At 47.3% G+C, this 26,373-nt stretch overlaps 2 protein-coding genes across 17 annotated transcripts; one reads left to right on the forward strand and one right to left on the reverse strand.

Annotated features, from left to right (window-relative positions):
- Nucleotides 1–153: 153 nt before the first annotated feature.
- Nucleotides 154–4,483, reverse strand: ATRAID (all-trans retinoic acid induced differentiation factor). Of its 2 annotated transcripts, XM_008513015.2 has the most exons (7): nt 4,343–4,483; nt 3,530–3,651; nt 1,611–1,682; nt 1,327–1,398; nt 1,105–1,226; nt 707–804; nt 154–494 (listed from the first exon to the last, which is right to left on the reverse strand). In XM_008513015.2, the coding sequence occupies exons 1-7, from the start codon at nt 4,439–4,441 to the stop codon at nt 390–392; spliced, it is 690 nt and encodes a 229-aa protein (XP_008511237.1). In that variant the 5' UTR covers nt 4,442–4,483; the 3' UTR covers nt 154–389. The 2 variants fall into 2 exon arrangements, with proteins under 2 accessions (XP_008511237.1, XP_070429155.1); XM_070573054.1 differs by lacking the exon at nt 1,327–1,398.
- Nucleotides 3,976–16,131, forward strand: SLC5A6 (solute carrier family 5 member 6). 15 transcript variants are annotated; one of them, XM_070573007.1, is made up of 18 exons: nt 3,992–4,175; nt 5,229–5,295; nt 7,290–7,604; nt 8,383–8,928; nt 9,272–9,337; nt 9,670–9,721; nt 10,094–10,161; nt 10,536–10,690; nt 11,110–11,250; nt 11,460–11,589; nt 12,151–12,239; nt 12,666–12,778; nt 13,118–13,185; nt 13,637–13,723; nt 13,866–14,047; nt 14,257–14,360; nt 14,599–14,714; nt 15,113–16,131. In XM_070573007.1, exons 4-18 carry the CDS (start codon nt 8,536–8,538, stop codon nt 15,263–15,265), a joined length of 1,917 nt encoding a protein of 638 aa, XP_070429108.1. In that variant the 5' UTR covers nt 3,992–4,175; nt 5,229–5,295; nt 7,290–7,604; nt 8,383–8,535; the 3' UTR covers nt 15,266–16,131. The 15 variants fall into 15 exon arrangements, with proteins under 15 accessions (XP_070429103.1, XP_070429108.1, XP_070429099.1 ...); XM_070572998.1 differs by having other exon boundaries at nt 7,512–7,604; XM_070572999.1 differs by lacking the exon at nt 3,992–4,175 and adding an exon at nt 4,523–4,742 and having other exon boundaries at nt 7,512–7,604.
- Nucleotides 16,132–26,373: the final 10,242 nt, after the last annotated feature.

The following is a 26,373-nucleotide window of genomic DNA, read 5'->3' on the forward strand; positions in this document are numbered from 1 at the left end:
CAGGGCAGTGACAGGGTTAGAGCCGCCTCGCCTCGCCCACACAAAGCCCGCCGAAACCTGAAAAACCAAACTCCTCCAAGGCGGTCTGTCCCACCCCAACCGAGAAACGCACAAAGCCAGGGCGCCTTTCCCTGAAAATAAAAAACAAAGAAGAAGAAGAAGAAAAAGTTTTTATTACAGTTAACAGTACAAATGGGAACTAGTACTAGTTCTGGACTGGAGTCTCCATGCCCCTCCAGCGTTGTGCAATTTTCTATCCTTCTTCCAAAGGTGGCCTCAGCCTTGAGGAAGATCCACTGGCCAACGATGCCTGTCTAGGAAGCAAATCTCCCTGGCTGGGCTAAGATAGATCAGGACGATCTTCAGGTCAGTAGGAAGACCTATGTGATTCATGAAGCCTTGGCTTTTCGGCGTTGGGTTCCCCAAAGCAGGATAGAGATGGATAACGTGGTGGATCCCAGAATCCCAAAGAACATAAGCAACGGGAATGAGCCCTGTGAAAAACAGACAGTAAATCCTGATACAGCATTACACCGAGGGCTACACCCTATCACCCAGTTCCTTCCTTGTATACCTATCCCCTCATCCAGGGCAATTCCGTTACAGTTTCCTTCTCTAGGCGATTTGCATCTTACAGCTCTTGTTTCAGAGAGGTGCTTACTCTGTGCATTTCTCTTCTCCCTAATTAGAAGGTCTAATTTCTCACCTGGCGCATACACTTGTAACCATGAAAGCCATCAGCACAAACACACTGCAGAAGACCTGGACCATCAGGCTCACAAGATCCATTCTCAGGACACATTTCTGGGAGCCACAGAAAAACAGAACATTACTGGATCTTATTAGGTATGTTTCTCAAGCATCTGTTTCAACTTAGATTCTCTCAATTATTTCTAGGTTCAAGGTAGAAGAAAGAAGATTATAGACAATTGGAACATAACAACAATAATAAAATACATTATAAGACCTTTTCTTTCCAAGGGGTTAGAACCTCAGAAACCCGAACAACAGGCACTTAAGCAACTCAACTGTCTTTCTGACCTAAAGTAGAAAACACAAAGGAGGAAAAGCAGTTCCCAGAAAGGTGGAGGTCAGACAGCATACCTGGGTCCCCAGTGCTGTTGCAAAGGTTCCTTTGCCCTTGGCAGGTTTGGTTGTTTGTATAAAAGGTGACAGTATCCCAGGCATTAATACCTCCAGGACAGCTGACATCTTGTGGCAGTATCCTGAACACAACATAGGCAGTCATAATATGCAGCTCAAAGTTGCTGAGCTCACAGTACTGCTCCCGTGTGATTCTCTCCCCTACCCTATACCCTCACTCACAGAGTCTGGAGCTGGGTAAAGCCACGGAAGGTGCCAGCCAAGTCATCCTTGAGGGGGTTTACTTGTAGGTCTCTGCAAAGCACACACTGTTAGCACTGTGCTCTAGGAAAACACCCTATCTCTATTCACACATCTTCCTGGACTGGTAATCCAGTTCTCATTCTGAGGTGTCCAAGTTTAGACATTAATATTCAAACACCTTTTTAGGAATCCATCCTTAAAGAGTTTCCCATCAACCCTTTGCCATAGTCACCTTTTGGAAGGAAGGATAACCAATAACTTACATGATTATAGCTGTATGTGCCTGAGGAAAGTGTGGACCAGGGTCCTTCAGCGAACAGTTCTGGAGATCCAGCCTGACGAGAGAAAGTAACTGTTCTAACTATGTGTCTCTCCTCTTCATCATGGTAAGCTAACATAACCCCCTTTTCAGCTATTATTAATTGAACACAGCTGTGTACAGGGCCACAAAGTAGGTGCTGTGGTAGATGTTTTGATCCTGCATTGGCCAATTCAGTCACCATTAGCTACATGTAGCTACTTAATTTAAATTAAAAAAATTCAGTCCCTCATTTGCACTAGCCACATTTCAAGTGTTTAGTAACATGGTTAGTGGCTACTGTATTGGAGAGTACAGATATGGAGCATATCCATCATGGCAGAAAGGTCTATTGGACAGTACTGTTCTTATTAGTATACCTATGCATCTGTGCATATATGAGAAGAAACTTGTTTCTTATCTAGATTAGTGAATCTCATAGTCATATTATTATGATTCTCAGATACACAAAGGGCCTTCAAATGGAAAAAAAATGCAAGTCATATAAATTGAAGTTTTTTCCAAGTGCATTTTCTACCACAGATTGGATGTAAACTACTGGATATTAAGAAACATGCCACAGTATGTTTTCTTCAATATCTATTGTAGAATTCAACTAATAATCTACAAATATTTACCAAGTGCCTACTAACTGCAAAAATTGGGAGAATGAAAAAAAGCCCCTCAGTATCTTAGCTTTCAAGTGGCTCACAATGTAGTAGAGGAACAAGGCCATCACCAAAAATAAAAACAATATAAACATTAAATTACAATATATAAGAAGTCACAGGACAGTAATTTGAGTGGTACAGACACTAAGGATTAGAAGGAATAAAAAAATAGAAAGATATTACTTTGGTATTTAGTTAGGGACCATTCACAAAGAATGTTGGAATTAAAGGATGGATATCTCTTAATGGGATGGAGGAAGGCAGTTTCAGGTAAAGAGAGAGGCCTGAAAAAATAAACAAAGGTGCAATGATTTTGGAGGTAGGCGAGTCTGGCTGAAGCCAGACCCTGGTGCAGGGTTTGGGTGGACAAATAATTGGAAATAATGTTGGAAAAGTGGGTTGGGATCAGTCTGTGGTAGTTCATGGTCTGAACTTTATCCTCAGGGCACAGACACTTGTAAGTCTAATTTTAAAGCCAGCGAGTGATAATGGAAAAAAATTGGCTTTCATAAAGTTTAATGTAGAGTAGTATTTAGGTAGATTAGGGAAAGAGAATGGAAGCAAGACATATGACATTTTGAGTTTGAAGTGAGGGTGCAGTGAAGAGGAATTGTTTAATAGGAAGCTAGAGGTACCCACACATACCTGGAGCTTGGAGAGAGGTCAAAGGATACTAAAAGAGATGTAGTTTTGGGAGACACCTGCATGGTGGTTACAGCTGAAGCCCTAAGAATAGGTGGATTCTCAAGAACGTAAAGGAAAAAATGCAGGGACTAACCTGCATAAGGGGACAGGAAGAGGCATTTGCCTTAAAGACAAACATGAATTCATCAGAAAGGGAAGAAAACCATATTAGCATAGTGTCTTGGAGGCTAAGGGAGTCATTTCATGGACACACAGTAAATAATCCAAAGAGTTGACAGTAACCAAGAGAAGAAAGCTTTTTTTTTTTTAACGAAGCCATAAAAGCCTCAAAAAAAAAAAAAAAAAAAAAGGCCAAAATTATGACTTTTATGCAGTTTCAATCAGAAAGAACCACAGGGTTTTTCACCTAGCCAAAAATGCTATAATAGATTTAAAAGTCTGAGAATCATGGTTTAGATGCCTCCAAAACAGGCACCAATATTTATCCCAAAAGCCAATCAAGCAAGCCTCGAAGAATCCGGTTTGGGAACTCTTTTCCAGTATCCAGGGATGTCTTCTCCTCCCTCACCCCAGGATGGTGCCCTTCTGATTCAGGCAGCAGCGGGCATGCAGCATTAGCCCTGGTGTCTGCTTACAGTAAAGGGCCACTTCTGACAAATTTTGCACACTCCCTGGACACTGGATGCATATCTGCAGAAGAGAGAAAACTATTAGGACACCAGAAAGAAAAGCCAAGAAAAGAATGGAGATCAAAAGTTAACTGCCAGTACACTCTCCACAATTCCTCTAACGCAGGGCAGGAAGTGTCCTACCTTTTAATCAGGTTTACTGAGATGTATTTCTTCCCCTAGAGCCAAGCGCCAAAAAGGCGCACCAGAGACTTTCTGTACCAGACCTCACTCAGGGAAGGCCCTCTTCTTTGAGGGTTTAGTTTTAGAACATACTTATTATGCCCTCTCCAGTGATTTCTCAATCTGACAGCCGGGTTTGGCCGGGTGTAAAAGAATTGCAGGTACACAAAGAACTCATCATCAAGCATTACAGAAGGGACAGTCCCGCCACGGCACGATATACGGCATTCGTCCGTGGCGAGCTTGCACAAGAGCCAGAGGACTCTGTAGAAAAAACTTATTCAAAGATTAAGGAGCGAGGAGATCAAATTTCAAAGGTCTTTGGACGTCGGCAGGGCGAGGGTGCTGGGAGACCCGCGCAGCGTGAGTACTGGGGAGCCGGAGCCTGCTCTGCTCCGGCTGGGGAGGCCTCGGGGGCGAAATCGGAGCTGCGGGCCGGCTGGAGAGACGGGAGAGCCAAGGGCGGGCGAGCAAGACACACAGCTGACCAGCAACTCGGCTTCGGCCAGACTTCTAAGTTGCTTCTGTACCTCGGGTAGCGCCAGAGCCCTTTCCACGCCCAGAGCGAGCAGCAGGGCGGCAGCCCAGGCCACCAGGCTCGAAGGACGTCCCCGCTCGCGAAAGGCCATTTTCCGCTCCCTTCGTCCTTCTCAGCTGCTCGCGAGACTTGCGCGTGTGGCCCCGCCCCCCCGTGCGTCACGCCCTCGCCCGGGGGTGGCCCGGGGCGGGCTGTGGGTTGGTGCTGCTGGCAGAGGTCAGCGCTCTTCTCCGTGCGCCCCGGTCCTGGTTAGGGGGCACTGGCCGACCCCCTCTCCTTTTTCCATTCACCGAAGGCCTCCCCCACCACCACTCTTTCAGCTGCGCGCTCCTCGTGCCCAGACGCCGAGGTCACTTCTCCGCAGCAGCTGGGGCCCTCTCCGTTCGCCCTCAGTAAACATGGCGGCGCGGGGGCGGGCAGGGGGCGGGGCCCACTGTCACCCGGCCCGGGCGCAGGCCGGGCACTCCGGCGCGGCCGGACCCACGTGTGGAGACCTGGCAGGTGGGCCGGACGGGGCGGGCCGGGAGGGTGTGGGCCCATACCCTCAGGAGAGTGGCGATAGGACGGGGAGGGCGGGGCGAGCCGGCCCCCCGGCTTGGGGGCCCGGGAAGATCTGAGGTGTGAGCAGCCAGGTGGTAGTTGGGCCCGCCACCTCGTGTGTGGAGGGAAGGAGGAAAGCCAGGAAATAAAGAGGGTATGGGTGATGGAGGAGCGAAGGGCGAAGGGCAAGCCCGGGCGGGAGGAGACGAGCCTGGGGACGCCCCGGGCACCCTGTCCTCTTCACCTCAGTCCTGAGACCGCGCCGCGTCCGGAGCCCTGGCGCGGAGATGAGGGCGAGATAGACCGACCCTAACTCCTCATCTCCTTTGCCCTCGCAGCAAAACGGAGCGATGCTGATCTCAGGAAGAACGACGAGACTTTCTTAGCCCTGGCTGAGCCACGGAGGTGAGGGCAAGGCGAGCGCTGTCCCAGGGTGGCCCGAGAGCTCAGCGAAGGGCCCCGGGCGAGCCCCGTGCCCGGATGGACTGAGTGTTGGCTTTGCTTGGGGCCGGCCAAAAGCTCATGACCGCTAACCAGAGCTCATCTTGAGTAGCCGGCCCAGCCTTCCCTTCCACATACCCCCGGGTATCTGGAATCTCCTGAAAGGATTTGCTTTCAGCTGGCTGGCTGGCACTTTTTCTAAGGCATTTTTGGTAGTTATTAGCAGTCTCGTGAGGGCCCCCAAACCCTTTCAGGTCTTGAGGAATTCTGGGCATAAGGACAGATTTTGAAGGAATCTTGGGGGCGTTTGGTCCTGCAGTGGCTCCTTTGCCTTTTGTAAGAGTCAGAGCAATTCTTTGACTCCTATAAAGTGACCAAAATGAGGATGGGAGTAGGGCGGTGGAGAAGGATACTCTTCCTTTCTTGTGTGTGAGTTAGACTCTTTAAAAGGAGTCTCACAGCCTGCTTTTTGTGCCCCGTGTGTTACCGTTTCAGTGAAACAACTCGGCTCTTCCTTTGGGCTCCCACTCTCAGAGAGGTGCAAATCCCTAGAGTTTGGATCAGTGTAGAGTTTTTAGAAAGCCACTGTCATGTTTGATGAAGGCTTTTTACTGGGTCAGGTTTTTCCTGTCTTGCCTGGCTCTGTCTTTCTTCAGCCATCCAGGAGGGTTCTCTGCACCTCATACAATAGAGTTCCGTCAGGAAGCCCTGCCAGTTTACCCCAGAAGGAGAGGGTCTCCATTTCTGTATGTCTGTGTTCCAGTCTACACTGGGACCTTTCTTCCTTTGTCCAACCACCTGCCTATCCATGTCACTAACCCTTTTCTGCCACACATTCTTATTTGCACACAGCAGACGTCTTCTCTTACTTCCCAGTAGTTCCCATCACCTCTATCATAGCAGTAAAAATTTGCCAAAGACGGGTGAGAAAACTTGAAATGTTGCAGTGTATTGGACAGAGGTCCAGGGCGTCTTTAGGTTAAACCATAGTGGCCTGTTGGTAACACTGTTCTGGGGACTAACATTTCTGACTCTGTAGAACACGTGATCCTAGAGTTGCCAGTCTGATTTCCTTTCTTCATTGGCCCCAGGAGGTTCAGAGTTCAGGTGTGTGTAAGGCTGTAGATTACCAGCCAGGCAACATCTGCCCAAGAACACTGTGGAGAGGCAGAACACAGCCAGGCTGATCTTTCTCCTAGTGGGCAAGAGCAGAAGACATAGCTTATATTAGTATGTCTCTAGATTAGTTGGAATCTAAACTTTGTTCCATAACTAACTGACTGCAGTTAACAATCTGCTTCTCCCCTGGTTCTGGGAGTAGTGAGGCTAGGGGCCCTGGTGAATCATCTGTCATATCTGCAGATAGCACTGTGTCTTTCTCTCTTGTTTTGTGTTATGCTGTGTAACCTTTGATAACTACAGAGTGTTCATGTAAAGTGCATAACCTGAGACATGGTGTTTTGGAAGTGAATAGCTATGGTTATTTCTTTATTACTCATTATTACTAATGTTTATGAGGTACATAGGACACTGCCAGGCTACATAGCAGGTGCTCGGAAAATGTTAACTGTCATCATTAGGCTATCCAGATACATGGCATTCTGTGGTATTTTTTTCCTCATACCAATAAGCACTCCAAGAAGTAGACCCTATAGACAGTGTGGCGTGAATGGGAGCAGATGGATGAGGGATCGGTCACTAGAGCTGGGTTCTGATCTAGCCTCTGACGGTAATCGGCTCTGTGGTTTTGGAAAGTCATCTGGGCCTCAGTGTCTTGTCAGTAAATGAGGGGGTGGTAATAAAGATCTCTTAAGATCCTTTTAAGTTTTGAAATGCTATGATGTGGTCCTTGTTCTGAGGATAATGGTGTATTCTTTGAGGATTAGTATTTCTTGTGCAGGAGTCAGAAAAGCAACTTTCACATCTTCTCTCAACTCCTCCTTTCCAATTCCCTCTAGCACACAGTGCCAAGTGAGACTTACAGTGAAAGCCTAATCCATCCAGGAATGCTGTTGAATGTGAGCTCCCTGCTCGCCATTCTGGAGCCTCTAGGACTGAGCTGGAGTTTGGGGGCCATAGGGTGATAGGGCCATTTGGACCCCAGCGATTGGTTCCCTGAAGGGGCCAGAACAAATAGCTACTGAGCTTCACTCCACCCTCACTTCCTCATCTCACCTCAGCCACTTACAGAGCCAGACCCTCAGCCTCTGCCCAGCTCCAGACACACAACTTCTCCAGGCGACTCTGCCTCGGAACAGGGATTGCTTCTCTAGGTACGTGTCTGCCTCAGTGGGACTCTCCCAGCCCACTCTCCCTGGCTGGTTTGCTTCTCTTCGAAGTGCCTGTAATTGCAACTCTGAACCCCTGGCTCCAGCATGTTGCCTTCTCACTTTTAAATCCTCCTGCTCTTCCTGGACCTGCCGTTGACTGTGGTGTTACAGGTAGAGGAGCCAAGAGGTGGATATCAAGGCTTATCTAGTGGTGTAAGGGAGAATGTTAAGAAAGGGGCATGGAGTGATTGACCTGGGATTGCCTGGAATGGAGTTTGCGGTTGCCATAGAGATGATCTTCCTGGTGATCAGTGCTGAGAAGGGGTGCTGTTAGGAAGGTGACACTGGGAATCATGACAGGCGGGGACTGAGGCCGGGGGAATAGAGGAAGCCATGCTGTCATTAGTCTCCCTTTCTTTTCCCCTGCTGGGCTATGGCGCCAGGCTGGGCCCTGCTGGCTTAGTACATTGTAGTGACTGGGTCTATGCCTACAAGCAGAGCCAGGGAATTCTTCTAAGAAAAAACACGGGCTAGAGTTGATTTTTCTTTTGTTACTGGGGTGGAGACCTAAGAAGTTTCTTAAATTTCACAGCTGTGTATGCCCGGAAAGATCTTGGCCGGGTAGTTGTCTCCTGGCTGTCTCACTCTGCTGCTTTCTCCAGATCTTCAAGGGCTGCCACAGAGGTGGCTGGTCCAAGTTTGGTGGTTTGGGATACACAGGCCAAAGGGTAGGTGGCCATGAAGGCAGGATAGACCTAACTAGAAGCTGATTCCTTTGCAGCTAACCCTGGACGATGTCACTTGGTGGAGGAGGAGGACTGTGAGACTTTGGCTGGGAGCCAGGTTGTAGCCACTTGTCTGCCACTGCTCAGGCCAGTGGCAGCCCAGAGCCCAGGCACAGCAAGTGGCTGCAGGTCACAGACACAGTAAGGATATGAATGTGGGGGTGAGCACCTCCTCTCCCCTCCCCCCACCCTCAGACACAAGCGTTGTCACATCCACCTTTTCCACCGTGGACTATGTGGTCTTCATCTTGCTGCTTGTTCTCTCCCTCGCCATTGGGCTCTACCATGCCTGTCGTGGCTGGGGCCAGCATACCATTGGCCAGCTGCTGATGGCAGACCGCAAAATGACCTGCTTTCCTGTGGCACTGTCCCTGCTGGCCACCTTCCAATCAGCCGTGGCTATCCTGGGTGTGCCGTCCGAGATCTACCAATTTGGGACCCAGTACTGGTTCCTGGGCATCTCCTATTTCCTGGGGCTGCTGATCCCTGCACACGTCTTCATCCCTGTCTTCTACCGCCTGCATCTCACCAGTGCCTATGAGGTGAGCAGGGAGGAAGGGAGGATCACATAGGACCCGCAGGGTCGGGGATGGAGAGGAGGAACAGGGCACCTATGAGAGATCTGGGCCCCTGGATCTCCTCTGCCTAATGAGAGTGACAGAGAGCATCATGTGTTTACAAGTTCTAAGTGAGATCAGGTGGGGGTGTGAGTAGGGAGAGGAGGAGTGTGCTGTACTGTGTGGGGCAGAGTGGATATGAGTTGGATATTCCCTCATGTTCCTGCACCTCTTGAGAGAAGTTGTGTGTGAATTGTGAGAGGCAGAGTAGGAAGGAATACCTTTTTTTAAATATACATTTCTATATATTTTTATATATTTCTCCTAGTACCTGGAGCTCCGATTCAATAAAGCTGTGCGGGTTTGTGGGACCGTGACCTTCATCTTTCAGATGGTAAGTGGAATGAGGATAAAAATTGAGCCTGAGACATGGTAGAGGGACCTGAACTCAGGCTTGCTGAAGCAGTTGGAGCCTTCCCTGCTCTCAAACTGGCAGGATTGAAATTTCTGCCAGGGGTCAGTGTCACTGAAGCCCCCAGAGGCATCCTACTTCCCTTTCCTTCTAGTTTCAGCACAGAACCTGTGGTGGCAGCAAGCCAAAATTTGGAAGAAGGGAGAAGAAAGGGAGCCTAGGTGAAGGGAGGCTATTGGGATATTGGAGCTCCATCTTTCTTCCTCTTTGCCCACCTTCATCTTCCCTCATGTTCTCTTTTCCATACCCAACAGGTGATCTATATGGGGGTTGTGCTCTATGCACCATCATTGGCCCTCAATGCAGGTGAGGAGTCACAGCCCCTGGCAGGCTGGGAAAACACCACTGGGAGGTACAGGAAAAGGAGAGTGTGCAGAAAAGAATCTGACCTTGGCCGGGGAATTATTTCACTGAATGGGCCCTTGGCTGGTCTCTACCAGAGGTAGAAGCAGGCTTGGTTCACCTCACTTGAAAGCTAATCAAACATTGCCATGCCCCATCTAAACTGGTTAATCAACACCTTTTAGTGGACCTCTGCAAACTCTTTTTTTCTGTTGTGGTGAATGATTTATTTTATCCTTAATGACCAAATGCTTCATGTTTTACCAGGGCTTCTCTGGCTCGTTGCCTGGGAAACCCTCTTCCAGAGACAAGAATGTGACTTTTATTTGTTTATAGTGACTGGCTTTGATCTGTGGCTGTCAGTGCTGACCCTAGGCATTGTCTGTAGCGTCTACACTGCTCTGGTAAGTACGTTAAGTCTTAGGGGAGGAAGGAGAAGAAGTGAAGTGTAAGGAGGGGAGATGGGAGGAAATGGAAAAGAAAGGATGAGATAACAAGGTAGGAGGGAGATGAAATAACAATATAGATGAGGAAATGGGATGAAATTCTAGGGTGGGATGAAATGAGATGTAGAAGATGGGATGGGATTATGGTAGGGGATGGGGTGTAGGTGAGTGGATAGCATATGAACTAGGGGATGTGGTAGGAATGATGTAAACAGGGTCTCAGCAATTATGCCCCTGGTGGTGATATAGTGCCCTCACTGGTGGCGGGGTGTCCTCGGTGGTGGAAAGTTTGAAAGACATCTGTGACAGGTGTGCTATCTTTTTCCCTGCAGGGTGGGCTGAAAGCAGTCATCTGGACAGATGTGTTCCAGACACTGGTCATGTTCCTAGGGCAGCTGTCAGTTATCATCGTGGGGTCAGCCAAGGTGGGCGGCTTGGGGCATGTGTGGGATGTGGCTTCCCAGCATGGCCGCATCTCTGGGATTGAGTAAGTACACCCTTTCCCCTCTCTGGGGTCTGTAGTGCCTGGGAGCTGAGCCCATCCTAGAGCCTGAGCTCAGGGCTGTAGTAAGCAGAAGGCAATCTGTGGAAGCCTTAGGTGCAGCACTGAGATAGGTGGGAAGCTGGCACTGCAGAGAGGGAGGGTGATCACAGGGGTCTGGCTGGTGGTTAAGGAGGGTCAAGACGTTTTTAGTACCTGGGATGAGGCTGTGGGTTGGAGGAATGGAACTCTCCCTCTAACTTGCACTGTCTTTTGAGTCGATCCAATTCTTGTGTTTAGTAGCTCCTTGGCCCTCGCAGCGATGTCTCTGCTCTGCTTTCCTCTGACCCCTGTTGTAGGAGGGCGAGGAAGGCTGAATCTTTTTCTGGGGCTATGGCACAGTGACCAGGTGGTGTCTGTTGCAGGCTGGATCCAGACCCTTTTGTGCGGCACACTTTTTGGACCTTGGCCTTTGGTGGCGTCTTTATGATGCTCTCCTTATATGGGGTGAACCAGGCTCAGGTGCAGCGCTACCTCAGCTCCCGCACGGAGAAGGCTGCTGTGCTGTGAGTGCAGGGACAAGAAGACTGGGGAGCAAGGGCTGTGGGAAGAGAGTGGGCCCCAGTTCCACAGAGGCAGTTGGGTGGGGGCAGGCTGCCAGAGCACACACACACCCATTGGGGTTGAGACGTGGGTCTGCTTTCTGGAGGCTTGGGGACATGCCAAGGGTATCTGTTAACACCCTCTTTCTCCTTGGCACTGGCCTCTTTTGTAGCTCCTGCTATGCAGTCTTCCCTTGCCAGCAAGTAGTCCTCTGTATGGGCTGCCTCATTGGCCTGGTCATGTTCGCCTACTACCAGGAGTATCCCATGAGCACCCAGCAGGCTCAAGCAGCCCCTGACCAGGTGAGAAGGCCTCTTTAGCCCCCTTCTGTGCCAACCTGGGCCCCAAATAAGAGTGTCTGACTGGCTGTAGGAAGGACTCCCACCCTGCATGGGAAATGGATATAAAATCTCTTTCCACTCTGGGATTCTGGCAGTCTAGCATGTGAGTGTCCCAGCCCCCAGCATCACCTAATCGCAGTGCTCAGCCTACTGGGTTGGCAATCTACCTTTATTGACTCGCCACCATGCACCACATGCTCTGCTGAGAGCTGTCCTACACCTGGTCTCATCTAACACTCCCAAAAGCCTCATTCTGCAGAGGAGAAAAGAGGCTCAGCAGGTAGTCAGCATGCTCCAGTCACCCTGCTGGTTGGGGCAGAGCTGGGGTATGAACTGTGCCGTTCTCTCTCTACAGCCCATTTTCTTTTCATTTACTGTGGGGTCACCCTCAGCGGCTGGCCCCTTCCTGATGCACCCAGTCCCCATAGACTGGGGGGCACATGCAAGGGTGCTTCTCGCATGTCTCACCCTGGGGCAGGGCGCCTCTCTCAAGAGAGCTGTGCACTTGTGCTCTGCTTGCAGTTTGTCCTGTATTTTGTGATGGATCTCCTGAAAGGCCTCCCAGGCCTGCCTGGGCTGTTTGTTGCCTGCCTCTTCAGTGGCTCCCTCAGGTACCTACCTCTCTGACCATTTCCCTCAGTCTTGGCTCAACTGACTTCTGCTTGGTACAAGGTGATGTGGAGGAGGGGATCCTGCTGAGTTTCTCATTGTGCCCACCCATCTGTGGATGACAAGAGACCGCTCATCTGTGTGGGACAGACCATATCCTCTCCCAGGAGATGCCCCCTTTTTGGAGAAGGATTCTTTTTTTACAATACCAAAAATTGATCTACTTGGACAATATCTGTACCCCACTCAGAAAAGGACAAATGTCCTTGCCCCAGGCCTCTTCCTCTGCTGCCAACTGTGAGGATGGTTTTTGGCTACATGTGTCACCTCCTACCTTTGGGGCACTGTTCCCTCAATAGAGTCCCTTGTTAATCTTGCCTCCCCGGCTCCCAGACTCAAGCAGCTCATCTTTTTCTTCCTCCTTTCAGCACCATATCCTCTGCTTTTAATTCACTGGCAACTGTTACGATGGAAGACCTGATTCGACCTTGGTTCCCTCAGTTCTCTGAAGTCCAAGCCACCATGCTTTCCAGAATCCTCGGTGGGATTACGCTTCCTCATCTCTTCAATCATGTTCTTTCTAAGACATACCACAAGCACTGTTGTCAGTCTGCTTTAAGGCACCGGCTTTGGCCTGGGCTCAGCATGCTTGCTGAATGAAGCATACAACCTTGTTTACGGCTCAGGGCATTTCCTGGGGAGGTGTCAGAGTCACAGGGGAGTGAGGACAGAGTGGGAGGGAGCTGGGGCGTGAGGTAATATGCCCTGTTTCCAGGGACACAGAGGTAGTTTTTGGCTGGGGAAGGAGCTTTGTTCTACTTTTACCCTTTTTTATTGTGTTAACTCACCTTTGCTTGTTTCTTCCCTTCTTTTTTCCTAGCGTTTGGCTATGGGCTACTTTGTCTGGGAATGGCCTATATTTCCTCCCATTTGGGACCCGTGCTTCAGGTAATGACTATGGAGAGAAGAAAGCAATTTTTAAGAGAAAAAAGGAGCTAACTGAAACAGGAAATTGAGAAAGACAGCTATTGTGACAAGAATGACATAGGGGGCAGGTGTCAGAAATTCCTCTTTGATGGATCACCTTTACCTATGGACAGACTCTCAAGTAGCCAAAAGCCCCAGAGTCATTCCTAGGACATTGTTGGCTCTGAGAGATCTAAGGATCAGCCTCGGAGAAGAACCCAAAGCACATTCCCTTAACCCTCCCTCCCCTCTGGAATCCTGCGTTCTGACGGTTCCAGGTAGAAGAGACAGATCTGCCAAGTGGGGCTCTGAGGCATTGGCGGGTGGCTGTGTTCTACATTGGTGAGACGGGGGTGGGAGGGGGTGGGGGGTTGGGTGGGGAGTGTCTCTGAGCATATGTTCTCTCTGTTTTTCTCAACCCTGTCCTCTGCAGGCAGCAATCAGCATCTTTGGCATGGTTGGGGGTCCGCTGCTCGGACTCTTCTGCCTTGGGATGTTCTTTCCTTGTGCTAACCCTCCTGTGAGTGACCCTCTGGCTCCACAGTCATGTGCAGGGGTGGAGTTGGGAAATGACTTGGCAGGGCTCTCACCATGAGTGCTGGGAACTGGGTGAAGGTTTGGTATGGCATTGTGACAGGAGAGTGTGCCATGTCTCTGGGCAGGGTGCCATCGTGGGCCTGTTGGCTGGACTCATCATGGCTTTCTGGATTGGCATTGGGAGCATAGTGACCAGCATGGGCTCCAGCATGGCACCCTCTCACCCTAATGGGTCCAGCATTTCCCTGCCGAGCAATCTGACCACTGTCACCATGACTACCCTGATGCCCTCGACCACCCTCTCCAAGTAAGTCAGGGCTCATTCTTTTTCTCCTTGGAGGGAATAGCTCATTTCTGAGGGGTTTCCCAGGGGCCTTGCCAAAGAGACCTCAGGGAAATGTTATGTTGAGTGTTGGGTCCCAAGACCTTAGGACCATGCAGGTGGGTAGAACTAGGTGCCGAAGGAATGCCCTGTCAATTAATTGCTTATTGTCCTCGCCTCTTTGTTCTCTGCAGGCCTGCAGGGCTGCAACATCTCTATTCCCTGTCATATTTATGGTACAGCGCTCACAACTCTACCACAGTCATTGTGGTGGGCCTGATTGTCAGTCTGCTCACTGGTGAGGGGGTGTGGAGTGGGGGCACAGAGAAACGAGGAAGGGCTGAGGGAGGGAGCTCAGGGAATCTGGGGTCTGGAGGTCAGGGAATTCTGGGCTCCTGGGTGTCTGTAACAGTCAGGCTTCTTGTCTGAGCTCTGCGAGGTGGGTGGGGCTGGGGGCTCAGAGCCCCGAGAGCAGAGGGCTTGCTGGGTGTGCACTGGTTCCATGGTAGGAGACTCAGAAGCGCCTTTACCTTCAGGGGGAATGCGGGGCCGGACCCTGAACCCTCGGACCATTTACCCAGTGTTGCCCAAACTCCTTGCCCTCCTGCCCATGTCCTTTCAGAAGCGACTTCACTGCAGAAGCTGTAGCCAGGTAGGACCTATGTTGTGCAGATTGGCTCCTCCTTTCCCTGTCCAGACTCCTAGTGCACCTTCCAGGTTCCCTTCCATCCCTTTCTTTGTCCTCCCCCAGCACCCGTTTTGCTGATTATTTGCCTGAGCCTGGACTGTCCCACAGCAGCTGCCCCGGCTCCTTCCCACAGGGCAGTGCTGGCTTGGTGGGCAGAAGGGTCTTAGCCTGGAGAGGCGCACAGTGTGCTGGTCCCTGCATCCCTGTGCTCTGCTCCCCCCTTTCTCCCCTGCCCCCTTCTTGCTGATCTCCTTTCTAGCCGAGGTCAAAGTAGGGTCTTTCACCCTTTCCGCATGGGTTCCTTTAGCACCCCTTTGTCTCATGTTCACCCCACCCTGCTGCCTTTGTTCTGTGCTTCTCAGGACCTCTCCATGGACACTGCTATGTTTCCAGAGAAGATGAGTAATGGGATGCTGAGGGGCAGCAGAGACAAGGAGGCCATGGCAGTGCCTGAGGAAGGCTCAGCGCACCAGGCGAGCAGCCCCACCTTCATCCTCCAGGAGACCTCACTGTGATCTGGACTCAGGACCCAGGCCCAGAGACCACCCTGTGTTATAGGGATGAGTTACTTGATGTGTTCTGCAGAGACTATCAGGGACTGACTGACCAGATGACTTAGTTCTCCAGGCCCCACACCAAAGACTTTGTTCTTAGGGGTTCATACTGCACTAGAAGCTGTCATGTCACGGGAGGTGTGAGGGTATGACGTGGTTTTTCCTTGTCTCTTGCTAGTTTGTTCTGTAAAGGACCAGACTTGCAGGAGGCAAGATTTTTCCAGAAAAGGGGACAGAAGTGATTCCTTTGGGAAAAGGATAATGGCTTCTGACTTCATATGGCCAAGTTCCTTTGAAGTGAATAGAAGCAGCAGTGCTGGTTATAACTGCTTGGGGGCCCAATTTGGCAAGATTGACCATCTCCACCATAAAGCTCAACGTTGCCTCACCCAGCTGTTGTTTCCCTTTCAGTTCCATCTAAGCACAGATGCTGTCAGCCGTAAAGGGCCCCTGTGACTGCTTTCAGGTTGTCTGTGACACCCAGACCCCTCTCATTCTTATCTGTCTACCTCCATTCTTGAGAGGTTTTGGTGTCCCTGAGAGGCCTCTTGGAATAGACAGGTACATCCCTCTCCTTTATGTAAAGTAGGGAACCTTTACACCTCGCTGCCCCCACCCTCCACCTCTGTAATGGCACTTGGGGATGGGGCAGATGTTGATCAAAGAAACTAGGGCATGACCAGGTCCAGTGTGGAGTGTGCGATCCATCTGACTCCTGAGCCATGCCAGCCTAGTGTCTTTTTGTCATTCATGCTTCCATTTCCTTTTGGAGTTTCTTCCCACATGTCTTTGTTCCTAGGGAATAAAAACTGCCATTGGACTTAGAATCTGGGCTCCTGTACTGTCTGCAGCTGCTCTTGTCTACCCCAACCTCCTTCTTGGCCAGGATAAAGAGCCCCCTCTTCCCGTGCACAGGTGGTCTTCTGCTGAGGAGAGACAAAGGGACTATTGCTGGCTTCTTAAGGTTTCAAGTCTCTGCTCATAGTCTGTTGCAAGTCATGCCCCTGGCATGTCTGCAGGGGGCAGAGTTGGGCTCATCAGGGTAGAAGATGCACACTCTCCCTCAGCTGGTTCTTATCCCCTGTGGCTCAGTCTGTACCCTGTTGTACCCACCTTGTCCTTGACCAGAACACTCACTGCTGCTCTGAGATTTTCATTTTTGGGGCTGGAGGAAGAATGCTGCTATTTGGCTTTAAAAATAGAACATTCGAGGTGGACTTTTATGGTCTTGTGGAGAGCACTGTTCACGCCCACCCACACCTGGTCTCTGCCCCAGCCTGGTCCTGTCCAGCTGCCCAGAAGCAGCTCTGCAGAAGCTCTCCAGGCCCTTCAGCAGAGACTTGGTCCCAGGTAGGACTGTGGACAGCCCCAGACCAGAAAATGGTAGATTGATTCTACCCTGAGGTCTGTCCTCCACCTGGGGGCCAAGGGGGTACTGTTCCTGGCTAACTACCCCACCCCACAAAGCTGCCAGGGTTCTCCATTTAACCAGCTCTCGTTTGTTCATTCTTCAACGTATTTATCCATCTCCTGCTACAGGCAAGGACTTTACCTTGGCTGTCATTTTACAGCTAAGGAAATGACTACGTCACCCCAGTACCTTGCACCGATGCCACCATTGGTGTTTCAGGGTTGCCCCCATTTAGTCTCAAATTCTTGAATTTTGTCTATGCTTGCATAGAAAAGGGTAAAAATCCCCACAGGACTCAAAGCTTTCAACAACTGTGATATTTAAGGGGAAATGATAAAAAGATTCACTTCTCCATATAAATAATGCAAACTCCGTAACAGAACAAAGATGCTCCTTCATTGCTAACACAGTAAACTTTCACCTTCACACAGCATTTTTTAAAAGTGCCCTTTAGGGGCCGGCCCCGTGGCCGAGTGGCTAAGTTCGCACGCTCTGCTTCGGTGGCCCAAGGTTTTGCCAGTTTGTATCCTGGGCACGGACGTGGCACCACTCATCAGGCCATGTTGAAGCGGTATCCCACAAGCCACAACTGGAAGGACCCACAACTAAAATATACAACTACTTGTTGTAGGGAGAAAAAGCAATTTAAAAAAAAGAAATATTGGCAACATTAACATTGGAAATATTAGCTCAGGTGCCAATCTTTGGAAAAAAAAGAAATTAAGAAAAAAAGTGCCATTTAATGATTGTGAGGATAGAGTCTAACATACCTGGGTTCGAATACTGGTTTATCCGTTTGACGTCCTGAAGCTTCAGTTTCTTCATCTATTGAATGTGAATTTCACAGGTTGTTTAAAGAGTCAATATTATATTGCAAGTAAAAGACCTATGCATAATTATCTATTGTAGTTTTCAAATCACTTTTCATATACTGCCTGATTTTATGCGTAGGAGAGAAGTACATCCCATATCATTGGCATTTTTCATGGAGAAGGTAACTGGATTGCTTGGCTAGTGAGTGCTTGAGGCAGAGCTAGAACCAAGTCTGTGACTCCCAGGAGCCCACCAAAGTTGTATCTCTGTTGCCATGGAAGCATTGTCCTTTTGGATAGGGTGTTCACACAGGTGACAGGGTTTCTCCTGAGAGCAGCCCAGAGAACAGTGAAGCACTAAATGGGGTGCTAGTGTACCATCATGCTAGAACCTTTTTAGGTTGGTGCCTTTCAACTGTTCTTGACTGAGACCCACAATAAGAATACATTTCACATCATGATCCAATAGACTGATGCATTGCATTATGTTACTAAACATGAAAATATACCTCTGGGTGTAGTTAATATTTTCTGAGCTCTTCCTCCTCCCTTCCCTTCCTGAATAATTCAGTCCTAAATCCATTATGTGGAGCAGAGCAAGGTAGGCATTCATATGGGGGGCTGTCTGGTGTGGATTTCACAGCTCAAGTGAAATGAGGGAGGCCATGCAGGGGAGTGGCCCAGCTTAGAGGTCATAGCCTAAGCAGGATGAGGAGAACATCTACACGGAGGGGCGGTTTGCTGTGGGGTGTTAGAGCTCAAGCTCAAGGAGGAGGAGAGCATCCTTGTGGGTGGGTCAGCTGGTGCGGAGTTGGAGCATGAGAAAGGCATCCCCATGGGAAAGAAGACCTGGTGTGGAGTGGAGTGAGGAGGGAGTCCATGCATGTGGGCAGCTTGATGTGGGTGTCAGTCTGAGCAGTGTGGAGAGGACAACAATAAGGGACATGGCTTGTCATGGGTTTTCAGAGCCAGTGTGCGTGTGTCCGTGTGTGTCCCATGTAGAGAATCACAACCCAAATAGAATGAAGAGGGCATCTACACATGTGAGCAGCTCAGCCTGGGCTGTTGGAGCCTGAGTGCAGTGAGGAGCATCTCTATATGGGTGGAAGACCTGTGGTCAGGTGGGAGCCTAAGTAGGTGAGGGGGTCATCTGCCACAGAGGCAACCTGGGGTGGGGTGTCAGTTTAAGTGGGGTGATGAAAACATCCATATAGGGGCCAGGCCAGTGCAATTTCAGAGCCCGAGTAGGATGAGGAAGGCATATATGCAAGAGACAGGGATGGGGCTTTGACTACATTCAAACGGATTAAGCAAATTAGTCTATTAAAGATAATGTGAGCAATATTTCTCACTATTGGAAAAGGGTGTTACATGCATGGAAAGAGAGAAAGCAAGAATGAATCCTGTAGTGGTGAATTGAAGTAGGAAATGTTGGCATGTGTTCACCCATGGTTTTCAGCAGATCTATGTAGATATAGAAATAAATAGGGATGGAAGTAGCCCTGTCCACTGAGAAGGTCAAGGAGCAGTAATAGCCCAATAGCAATAAATGCTTTGTGCCTAGATCTTGGATTCTAAATACTATTCTCCACTAAAAACAAATGACAACAACAAAACCCAGGGCTTCTTGGAGAAATAGCTGATTCTAGGGCTGGGATCAAAGCACAAGATGTGCCTGGAACATCTTGTGCCAGAAGGCAAAGAACCACTCAAGGAATGATAAGATGATATCAAAAAGACACGGAAGTTAGCTCAAAGGGACTCCCACTGGCCAAAGCTGAGACAATCTGAGCATTAAGATAGTAGTAATGGATTAGAAGACATTGAATGAAAAAAGGAGGGGCCGGCCTGGTGGTGCAGCGGTTAAATTCACACCTTCTGCTTCAGTGGCCCGGGGTTTGCCATTTTGGATCCTGGGTGCAGACCTACACACCACTTGTCAAGCCATGCTGTGGCAGGCGTCCCACATATAAAGTAGAGGAAGATGGGCACAGATGTTAGCTCAGGGCCAGTCTTCCTCAGCAAAAGGAGGAGGATTGGTGGCAGATGTTAGCTCAGGGCTAATCTTCCTCGATAAATAAATAAATAAACAATAAAATTAAAAGACCTTATTAAAAAAAAAGGAAATCATGAGTTCATACTGATAAAAGTAAGTAATAAGTCAGAATTTAGATGAGAAATGGTATATTTACATGGTTTCAAGTACTTCCCTCTACACAAAATACTTATTAATTACAAGGGAAAAGGAGTAACTTTGTAGTGGAGAAGCCTGGCAGAAACCATCTTAGCTGAGTGATCAAAATGAACATCATCTGAAACAGGATAAATCAGTCATGCATTACCTGACAAGATGCAGTGGGAAGAACATAACCACTTCTGTGATACTCCTGTCAAAGATGTATAACCTGAATCTAATCATAAGAAGACAGCAGAAAATAAAATTGAGACATTTTATAAAATAACTGGCCTGTAATCTTTATTGGCTTGTAATTATTGGGACCATAGGTGAATTAGAAATAGGATCTGAGGATTAGATGACAGTAACACTAATTTCCTGATTTTGATGCTTCTGTTGTAGTTGTGTAGGGTAGTATTCTCGTTGGTAGGAAATACACAATAAGTTTAATTTCAAGCATGACCTATTGATGTGTTGCAATTCACTGAAAACAATGTGGTGCTAGGCTTTCTTCCCAGCTTTCAAACACAGAATCTGTTCCTTTCCGACTTCCTGCCACCAATGGTCCCAGAATTCTAAGACCTCCATGGACTTTCTGTTTTCCTAAAGTGGCCACATCCTATGAGAAGCCAATTCTGGCTGTTCCTCTTCCCGTGAGAAACAAAGGGCCCATCAGCCTCCAGTCCCAGCAGCCAGCCTTGGTTCTCCTCTATCTGACAGAGCAGAAAGCAGATGACCCCATGGCAGGTTGGTGACGGGCAGGGTCTTGAGTCCACTTGACCATTTTTGCCAGTTAGAGAAAAATCCTTCCAACCATTCCAATGTGTCACTAAGCCGTTGACAGAAGTTCCAGCTCCTAAGCAATAAGCTGTTTGGATTCATCATCTGAAAGGAAATTATTAACCTAGAATTTTATACTTATATCATCCAGATGTGAGCATGAAATATAGACATTGTAAGGGAGGAAGACATGTCCTCTACCCTCTCTGGATTCATCTGGCTGGAGAATGAATTAAATTCACATGAGACAGAATAATAGGAGAAAATTAAACAAAGCTTTATAACATGTATACATGGGAGAGGTCAGGCAAGCTGAGCAATTCGCCAAAATGGCTGAAGCCCCCACCTTAAATATTGTCTTCAGCTAGCGACAAAGGAGGATATTGGGGGTGGAGGTGAAGTCAATCATGGGAGATTACTACACAAGTACAGTAAACAAAATGCAGATTTAAGTCCTTGCCTTTGGCGTTGATTAAGAGTTTCTAGAGATAAAGTCATCCCCTTTCTTCTTCCTGGTACAGGGAGGGAGGTATCTTTACAGATGGAGATTTCCTTACAAATGTAAATGTTTCCCAACAAAGGGCAAGCAAACTCCACTCCTCAGAGTTGCTTTTATTAAAAGTAACCAGCCCCGCAAAAAATCCTCATGCCAAAGAGACATATCTTGGGGTGGCCAATTCTAGGCCCCCACAACATTTTCAGATATACAAGGGCTCAGAAAGTTTTCCACCTACAAACGTTCTTTGAAAGAATTACTAGGAGAAGTACTCCAGAGAGAAGAAACATGAATTCAATGAAGTGAATGATTGGAGTGAATGATGACCAAATTAACCAATAAAACTTATTGTTGCATCTAAATAAGCAGGGATTATTTTTCAAACAATCAATATATCTGGAACTAAAATCCAAGGGCTAGGATTCTCTTAGCTAATTGAGCTAAGATTCTCTTTTCTCTTTTGTGGAGAACAGGATATAGACTAACACTGATGAGGATTTTTAGGCTGCTTAATTTTAAAATGGTTTACGATGAGGATTTTTAGGCTGGTTACTTTTAAAACTGCAGATGAGAAGCAGGCTCCGAGGACTGGAATTTTGCTTGCCCTTTTGAGACATTTGCGTTTGTGAAGGAAGGGGGGATGACCTTGTAGGGACCTGAAATTGGCCACCCCAGGATATGTCTCTTTGGCATCAGGATTGTTTTGGGCTGATTGCTTTCGATAAACTGGGACAGGGAAGGAGGCTCTGGGGAATGGAACTTGCCCTTGTTGGGACACATTTACGTTTGTAAGGTAAATCTCTATCTGTAAAAGGTGCCTCCCTCTCTGTACCAGAAAGAAGAAGAGAGATGACCTTATCCCTAGAAACTCTTAATGGGGAAGGCAAGAACTTAAGTTGGTTGCTGTCTGGCAATCTCATGTAACTGGTTTAGGGTGGTGGCGTCTAACCTTTCTAACCTTTACTTAATCCAATTTGATTCTTGTCTAAAAGTCATGGGATCACTCAATGACCAGACCCCACCTGCACTGATACCATTTTAACTTTTTTTTCATGTTCTTTCCTTTGTCTTGTAAAGAGATGAATCATATACCTATGCCTTAAATTTAGCCCTAACCCTCAACTCGGGGCAGCCGCAGGAGCTCTGACTGCCCGTGGGTCCTGTCCCCACACACCAGCTCTGCCTGCCCATGGGTCCTGTCCCCATGCCAGCGGGGGCAGCAGCAGTGGCTCTGCCTGCCCATGGGCTCTGTCCCCATGCCAGCGGGGGCAGCAGAAGCGGCGGCAGCAGAAGCTCTGACTGCCCATGGGTCCTGTCCCCATGCTATTCTATACTATTCTCTAAATAAAAGAGCACTACTGCCAGATCTTGAGAGTCTAAGAAAATCTTTCTTTCGACTCCTCGGCTCACCGACCCCGCATCAACACCAGATAACAGAAACATTAAGGTATGAATTAAACATTTAAAGATAACTAACAGAGGAGCCAGCCCCGTGCGGCAGTGGTTAAGTTCACACACTCCACTTCGGCAGCCCCAGGGTTCGCTGGTTTGGATCCTGGGTGCAGACCTATGCACCACTCATCAAACCATGCTGTGGCGGGCGTCCCACGTATAAAGTAGAGGAATATGAGCACGAATGTTAGTTAAGGGCCAATCTTCCTCAAAAAAGAAAAAGTGTTTCTTAAAAAATAAGTAATAGAATAATAGAAATACAATATATCACTCCCATACCACTAGAAAAAAAATCAAATGGAACAAAAAAAAACCTTGATTAATCCAACTAAAGGCAGAATAAGAGTGGGAGGTGGGGGGGTATACTAAATAAAAACACTGAATGATATGGTAAAAATAAGAGCAAGCACAATATCAAGGCTGTTTAAATATCTAGACCAATGTTTTTGTTGAAAGCAATTATAATGCTGAATAAATTGTTTGGAAAAGACTTCTTAAAATCATCATACAGCTAATGAGAGTAAGAATTTATCGGACTGAAGTCTAAGTGGCGGCAGGAATCCAGAGAGATAAGCGGAAGCCTGAGGCTGGTTTTTGTCCCCCTGGAGGGCCTTTGCAGATTTGGGTGAAATGAGTTTAAGTTTTGACTACTTCAATTTTGACAGAAGTCTAGGCCAGGGGATGGCCAGCATGTGGAAACTAAAAGGAAAGCTGCCCACCATAAAGCTGGGGCCTCAAAGGGTGACACCCTCAGTCCCCAGAGACTGTAAGGAGAATTGCTTTAGAGCCAAGGAGAGCAGTGAAAAAAATCTCTGGAAAATCACAAATCAGCTCTCAGGTGAATTTGCAGTCCAATTTCACATTGCTCAACAAGTCAAAATTTGGGACGTTGAAAAGAATAATAAAATTCACCAACCCTGGAAAAAATGATCAAGAAAAAAGAGAAGGCACAAATAACTCCAGAAATAAAATGGGTACATAATTACAGATATTGTGGACATTAAAATGATAGTAAGAGGATATGATGAACAACTTTAGGCCAATAAATTTGAAACTTTAGATAAAACAGAGATATTAGTAGAAAAATATCACTTACTAAAACAGATTCAGGAAACAATAGATTATCTGAATAGTCCTATTACCATTAAAGAAGTAGAAATAGTAGTAAAAAAAACATCTTGTTGTGAGGAAAATCCCAGGTCCACATGGCTTCACTGTTGAGTTCTACTAATCTTTTAAGGAAAAAATAATTCCAAATCTACATAAATGATTCCAGAGTATAGAAGAAGAGGGAAGTCTCCTGAATGCATTTTCTATATACCAACAATAAGCATTTGAAGTACAAGATTTTAAATATGTCTTTTGTAATAGCATCAATCCAATACTAAAACCAGACAGAAGCAGCATAAGAAGAGCAGAAAAGTGTAGGTCAATCTTAATCATGAACATAGATGCAAAATCATAAAACACTAGTGAACTGAATCCAGCAATGTATATAGAAAAGATAATATATCATCACCAATTGAGTTTATTTCAGAAATGAGAGGTTGCTTTAACAATAGACACTCAAATAACATAATCCTTAATGACAAATTAAAGCAAGAAATCTCACTATCATCTCAATAGATGCAGAAAAAGTTAATAAACGTTAACATTCTTGTTACTATGAAACTGAACACAATGCAAAGTCCATAAAAACTATCGCTGTTTTTCTCACAGGAGTGCTATGCAGCAATGACAAAAAATTAACCACCGGCACACATATCAACAAGCTAAACTATTGCTCAAAAACAAGTCATAGAAGAAAACACTGCAATCCCATTTGTTAAAGTTCAAAACAGAAAAAAATTAAGCTCTCTTGTTTATGGACCCATACAAACGTGGTAAAATCATAAGGAAAAGCCAAGGGGGGCTGGCCCAGTGGCACAGTGGTCAAGTTCCAATGCTCTGCTTCAGTGGCCTGGGGTTCCCAGGTTCGGACCCTGGGCACAGGCCTACCACCGCTCCTCCAGCCATGCTGTGGTGGCATCCCACATAAAATAGAGGAAGATTGGCACAGATGTTAGCTCAGAGCCAATCTTACACAAACACAAAAAAAAAAAAAAAGAAAGAAAGAAGGAAAGGAAGAAAGAAAAGTCAAGGAATGATTAACTCCAAAGCTGGGGGAGTGGTTACCTTGAGGGAAGATGATGGATGATAGGATCGGGGAGATAGGTATCTGCAATGTTCTAGTTCTTTGCTGGCTGAGAATATCATAAAGCTTCACTGTAAACCTTACAAATATGTCTCATATTCTCTATGTATATTTCACAAGATTTTTTAATCTACAAATATATGACTGATTTCCAATATATTATTAAGAAGAACAGCAAGATGCAGAATAACATATAATGTGCCACCTTTTGTAGCAAAAACAATGAGGAAAAGACTACAATTGTCGACGAAAATAATCCATAACCAATCTGTAAATGAAAATTTGGGTGAGTTTATTCTGAACTGAAATCTGAGGACCATGGCCCAGGGCCTTTCTTCCCGAAGGAAGAAAGGGCACCAAAGAAGTGAGGTATACAGAGTTGGTTATATACCCCCATACAGGACGTTTCACATATGATTGAAATGTCCCTCCCACAATAGTCACAAGATTGCCCTGTCAGCACAGTGCTTGACGGTCACAGCAGGAGGCAAGTCTATTGTCTTGAGCTGGGTGGTCACAGGTGAGCAGCAATCAGTGCCTAGCCTAAGGAAAGATGCTTAATCCTTAAGGGAATGCCAACGTTGGGAGGGGGAGGGAAGTTGCACCTTTATCTCAAGGGCCTTTGCTCTTGCTATAAGGAATATCTAAAGCAGATATACAACTGCATGCTCAACGGCCTCGGTCAGGCCCTTTTGGAAAGACAAGTTCAGGCCGAATTAGCTTTACACCAAATGGCTTCCTCATAATCTCCAATATATCCTATTGCTTGCCATTTTTATTTGTCACAATAATACTTGTTCGTAATTGCACAAACTCTCTCTGGAAGGATGTAGAAGAAACTAGCAACAAGGAACTCCTGTGAGAGAGGACCGGATGGTAAGACGGAGGTCGGAGGGGGGCCTTGCCTCTCATCTCTCTACACATTTTTATACATTTTGATTTTTCGCAATTCATATTTTACCAGTACTAAAGTATTTTTTAAAGTCCTGTACATCTAGAAGTTTAAAAAATACTTCTAAATAAGCCTGTATTAAAGATAAAATCATCCTGGAAATTATAAACCATTTCGAGAAGGACTGCGACTAGAGCATTACATAGCAAAAACTGTGGTTTTAGGCAAGCAATCTTTTTTTTATTGAGGTAACATTGGTTTATAACACTATACAAAATTCAGGTGTACATCATTATATTTTGACTTCTGTACAGACTACATCGTGTTCACCACTGATGCAGGGTCGGTGAGCCGAGGAGTCGAAAGAAAGATTTCTTAGACTCTTAAGATCTGGCAGTAGTGCTCTTTTATTTAGAGAATAGTGTAGCATGGGGACAGGACCCACGGGCAGTCAGAGCTTCCGCTGCTGCTGCTTCTGTTGCCCCCGCTGGCATGGGGACAGGGCCCATGGGCAGGCAGAGCAGCTGCTGCTGCCCCCGCTGGCATGGGGACGGGACCCACGGGCAGTCAGAGCTCCTGCGGCTGCCCCGAGTTGAGGGTTAGGGCTAAATTTAAGGCATAGGTATATGATTCATCTCTTTACAAGACAAAGGAAAGAACATGAAAAAAAAGTTAAAATGGTATCAGTGCAGCTGGGGTCTGGTCATTGAGTGATCCCATGACTTTTAGACAAGAATCAAATCGGATTAAGCAAAGGTTAGAAAGGTTAGACGCCACCACCCTAAACCAGTTACATGAGATTGCCAGACAGCAACCAACTTAAGTTCTTGCCTTCCCCATTAAGAGATTCTAGAGA

This window comes from Equus przewalskii, chromosome 14, assembly GCF_037783145.1.
Source record: "Equus przewalskii isolate Varuska chromosome 14, EquPr2, whole genome shotgun sequence".
NCBI lineage: Eukaryota > Metazoa > Chordata > Mammalia > Perissodactyla > Equidae > Equus > Equus przewalskii.

Bases quoted from the DNA above. Each gene is read 5' to 3' on its own strand.
- ATRAID (XM_008513015.2), bottom strand. From the start codon at position 4,441: ATGGCCTTTCGCGAGCGGGGACGTCCTTCGAGCCTGGTGGCCTGGGCT. The intron at 805-1,104 runs GTATGCTGTCTG...TGTGGCTCCCAG, and splicing joins CAACAGCACTGGGGACCCAG to AAATGTGTCCTGAGAATGGA. The intron at 495-706 runs GTGAGAAATTAG...TGTTTTTCACAG, and splicing joins GTTACAAGTGTATGCGCCAG to GGCTCATTCCCGTTGCTTAT.
- SLC5A6 (XM_070573002.1), top strand. From the start codon at position 8,536: ATGAATGTGGGGGTGAGCACCTCCTCTCCCCTCCCCCCACCCTCAGAC. The intron at 9,338-9,669 runs GTAAGTGGAATG...CATACCCAACAG, and splicing joins TGACCTTCATCTTTCAGATG to GTGATCTATATGGGGGTTGT. The intron at 11,251-11,459 runs GTGAGTGCAGGG...CCTCTTTTGTAG, and splicing joins ACGGAGAAGGCTGCTGTGCT to CTCCTGCTATGCAGTCTTCC.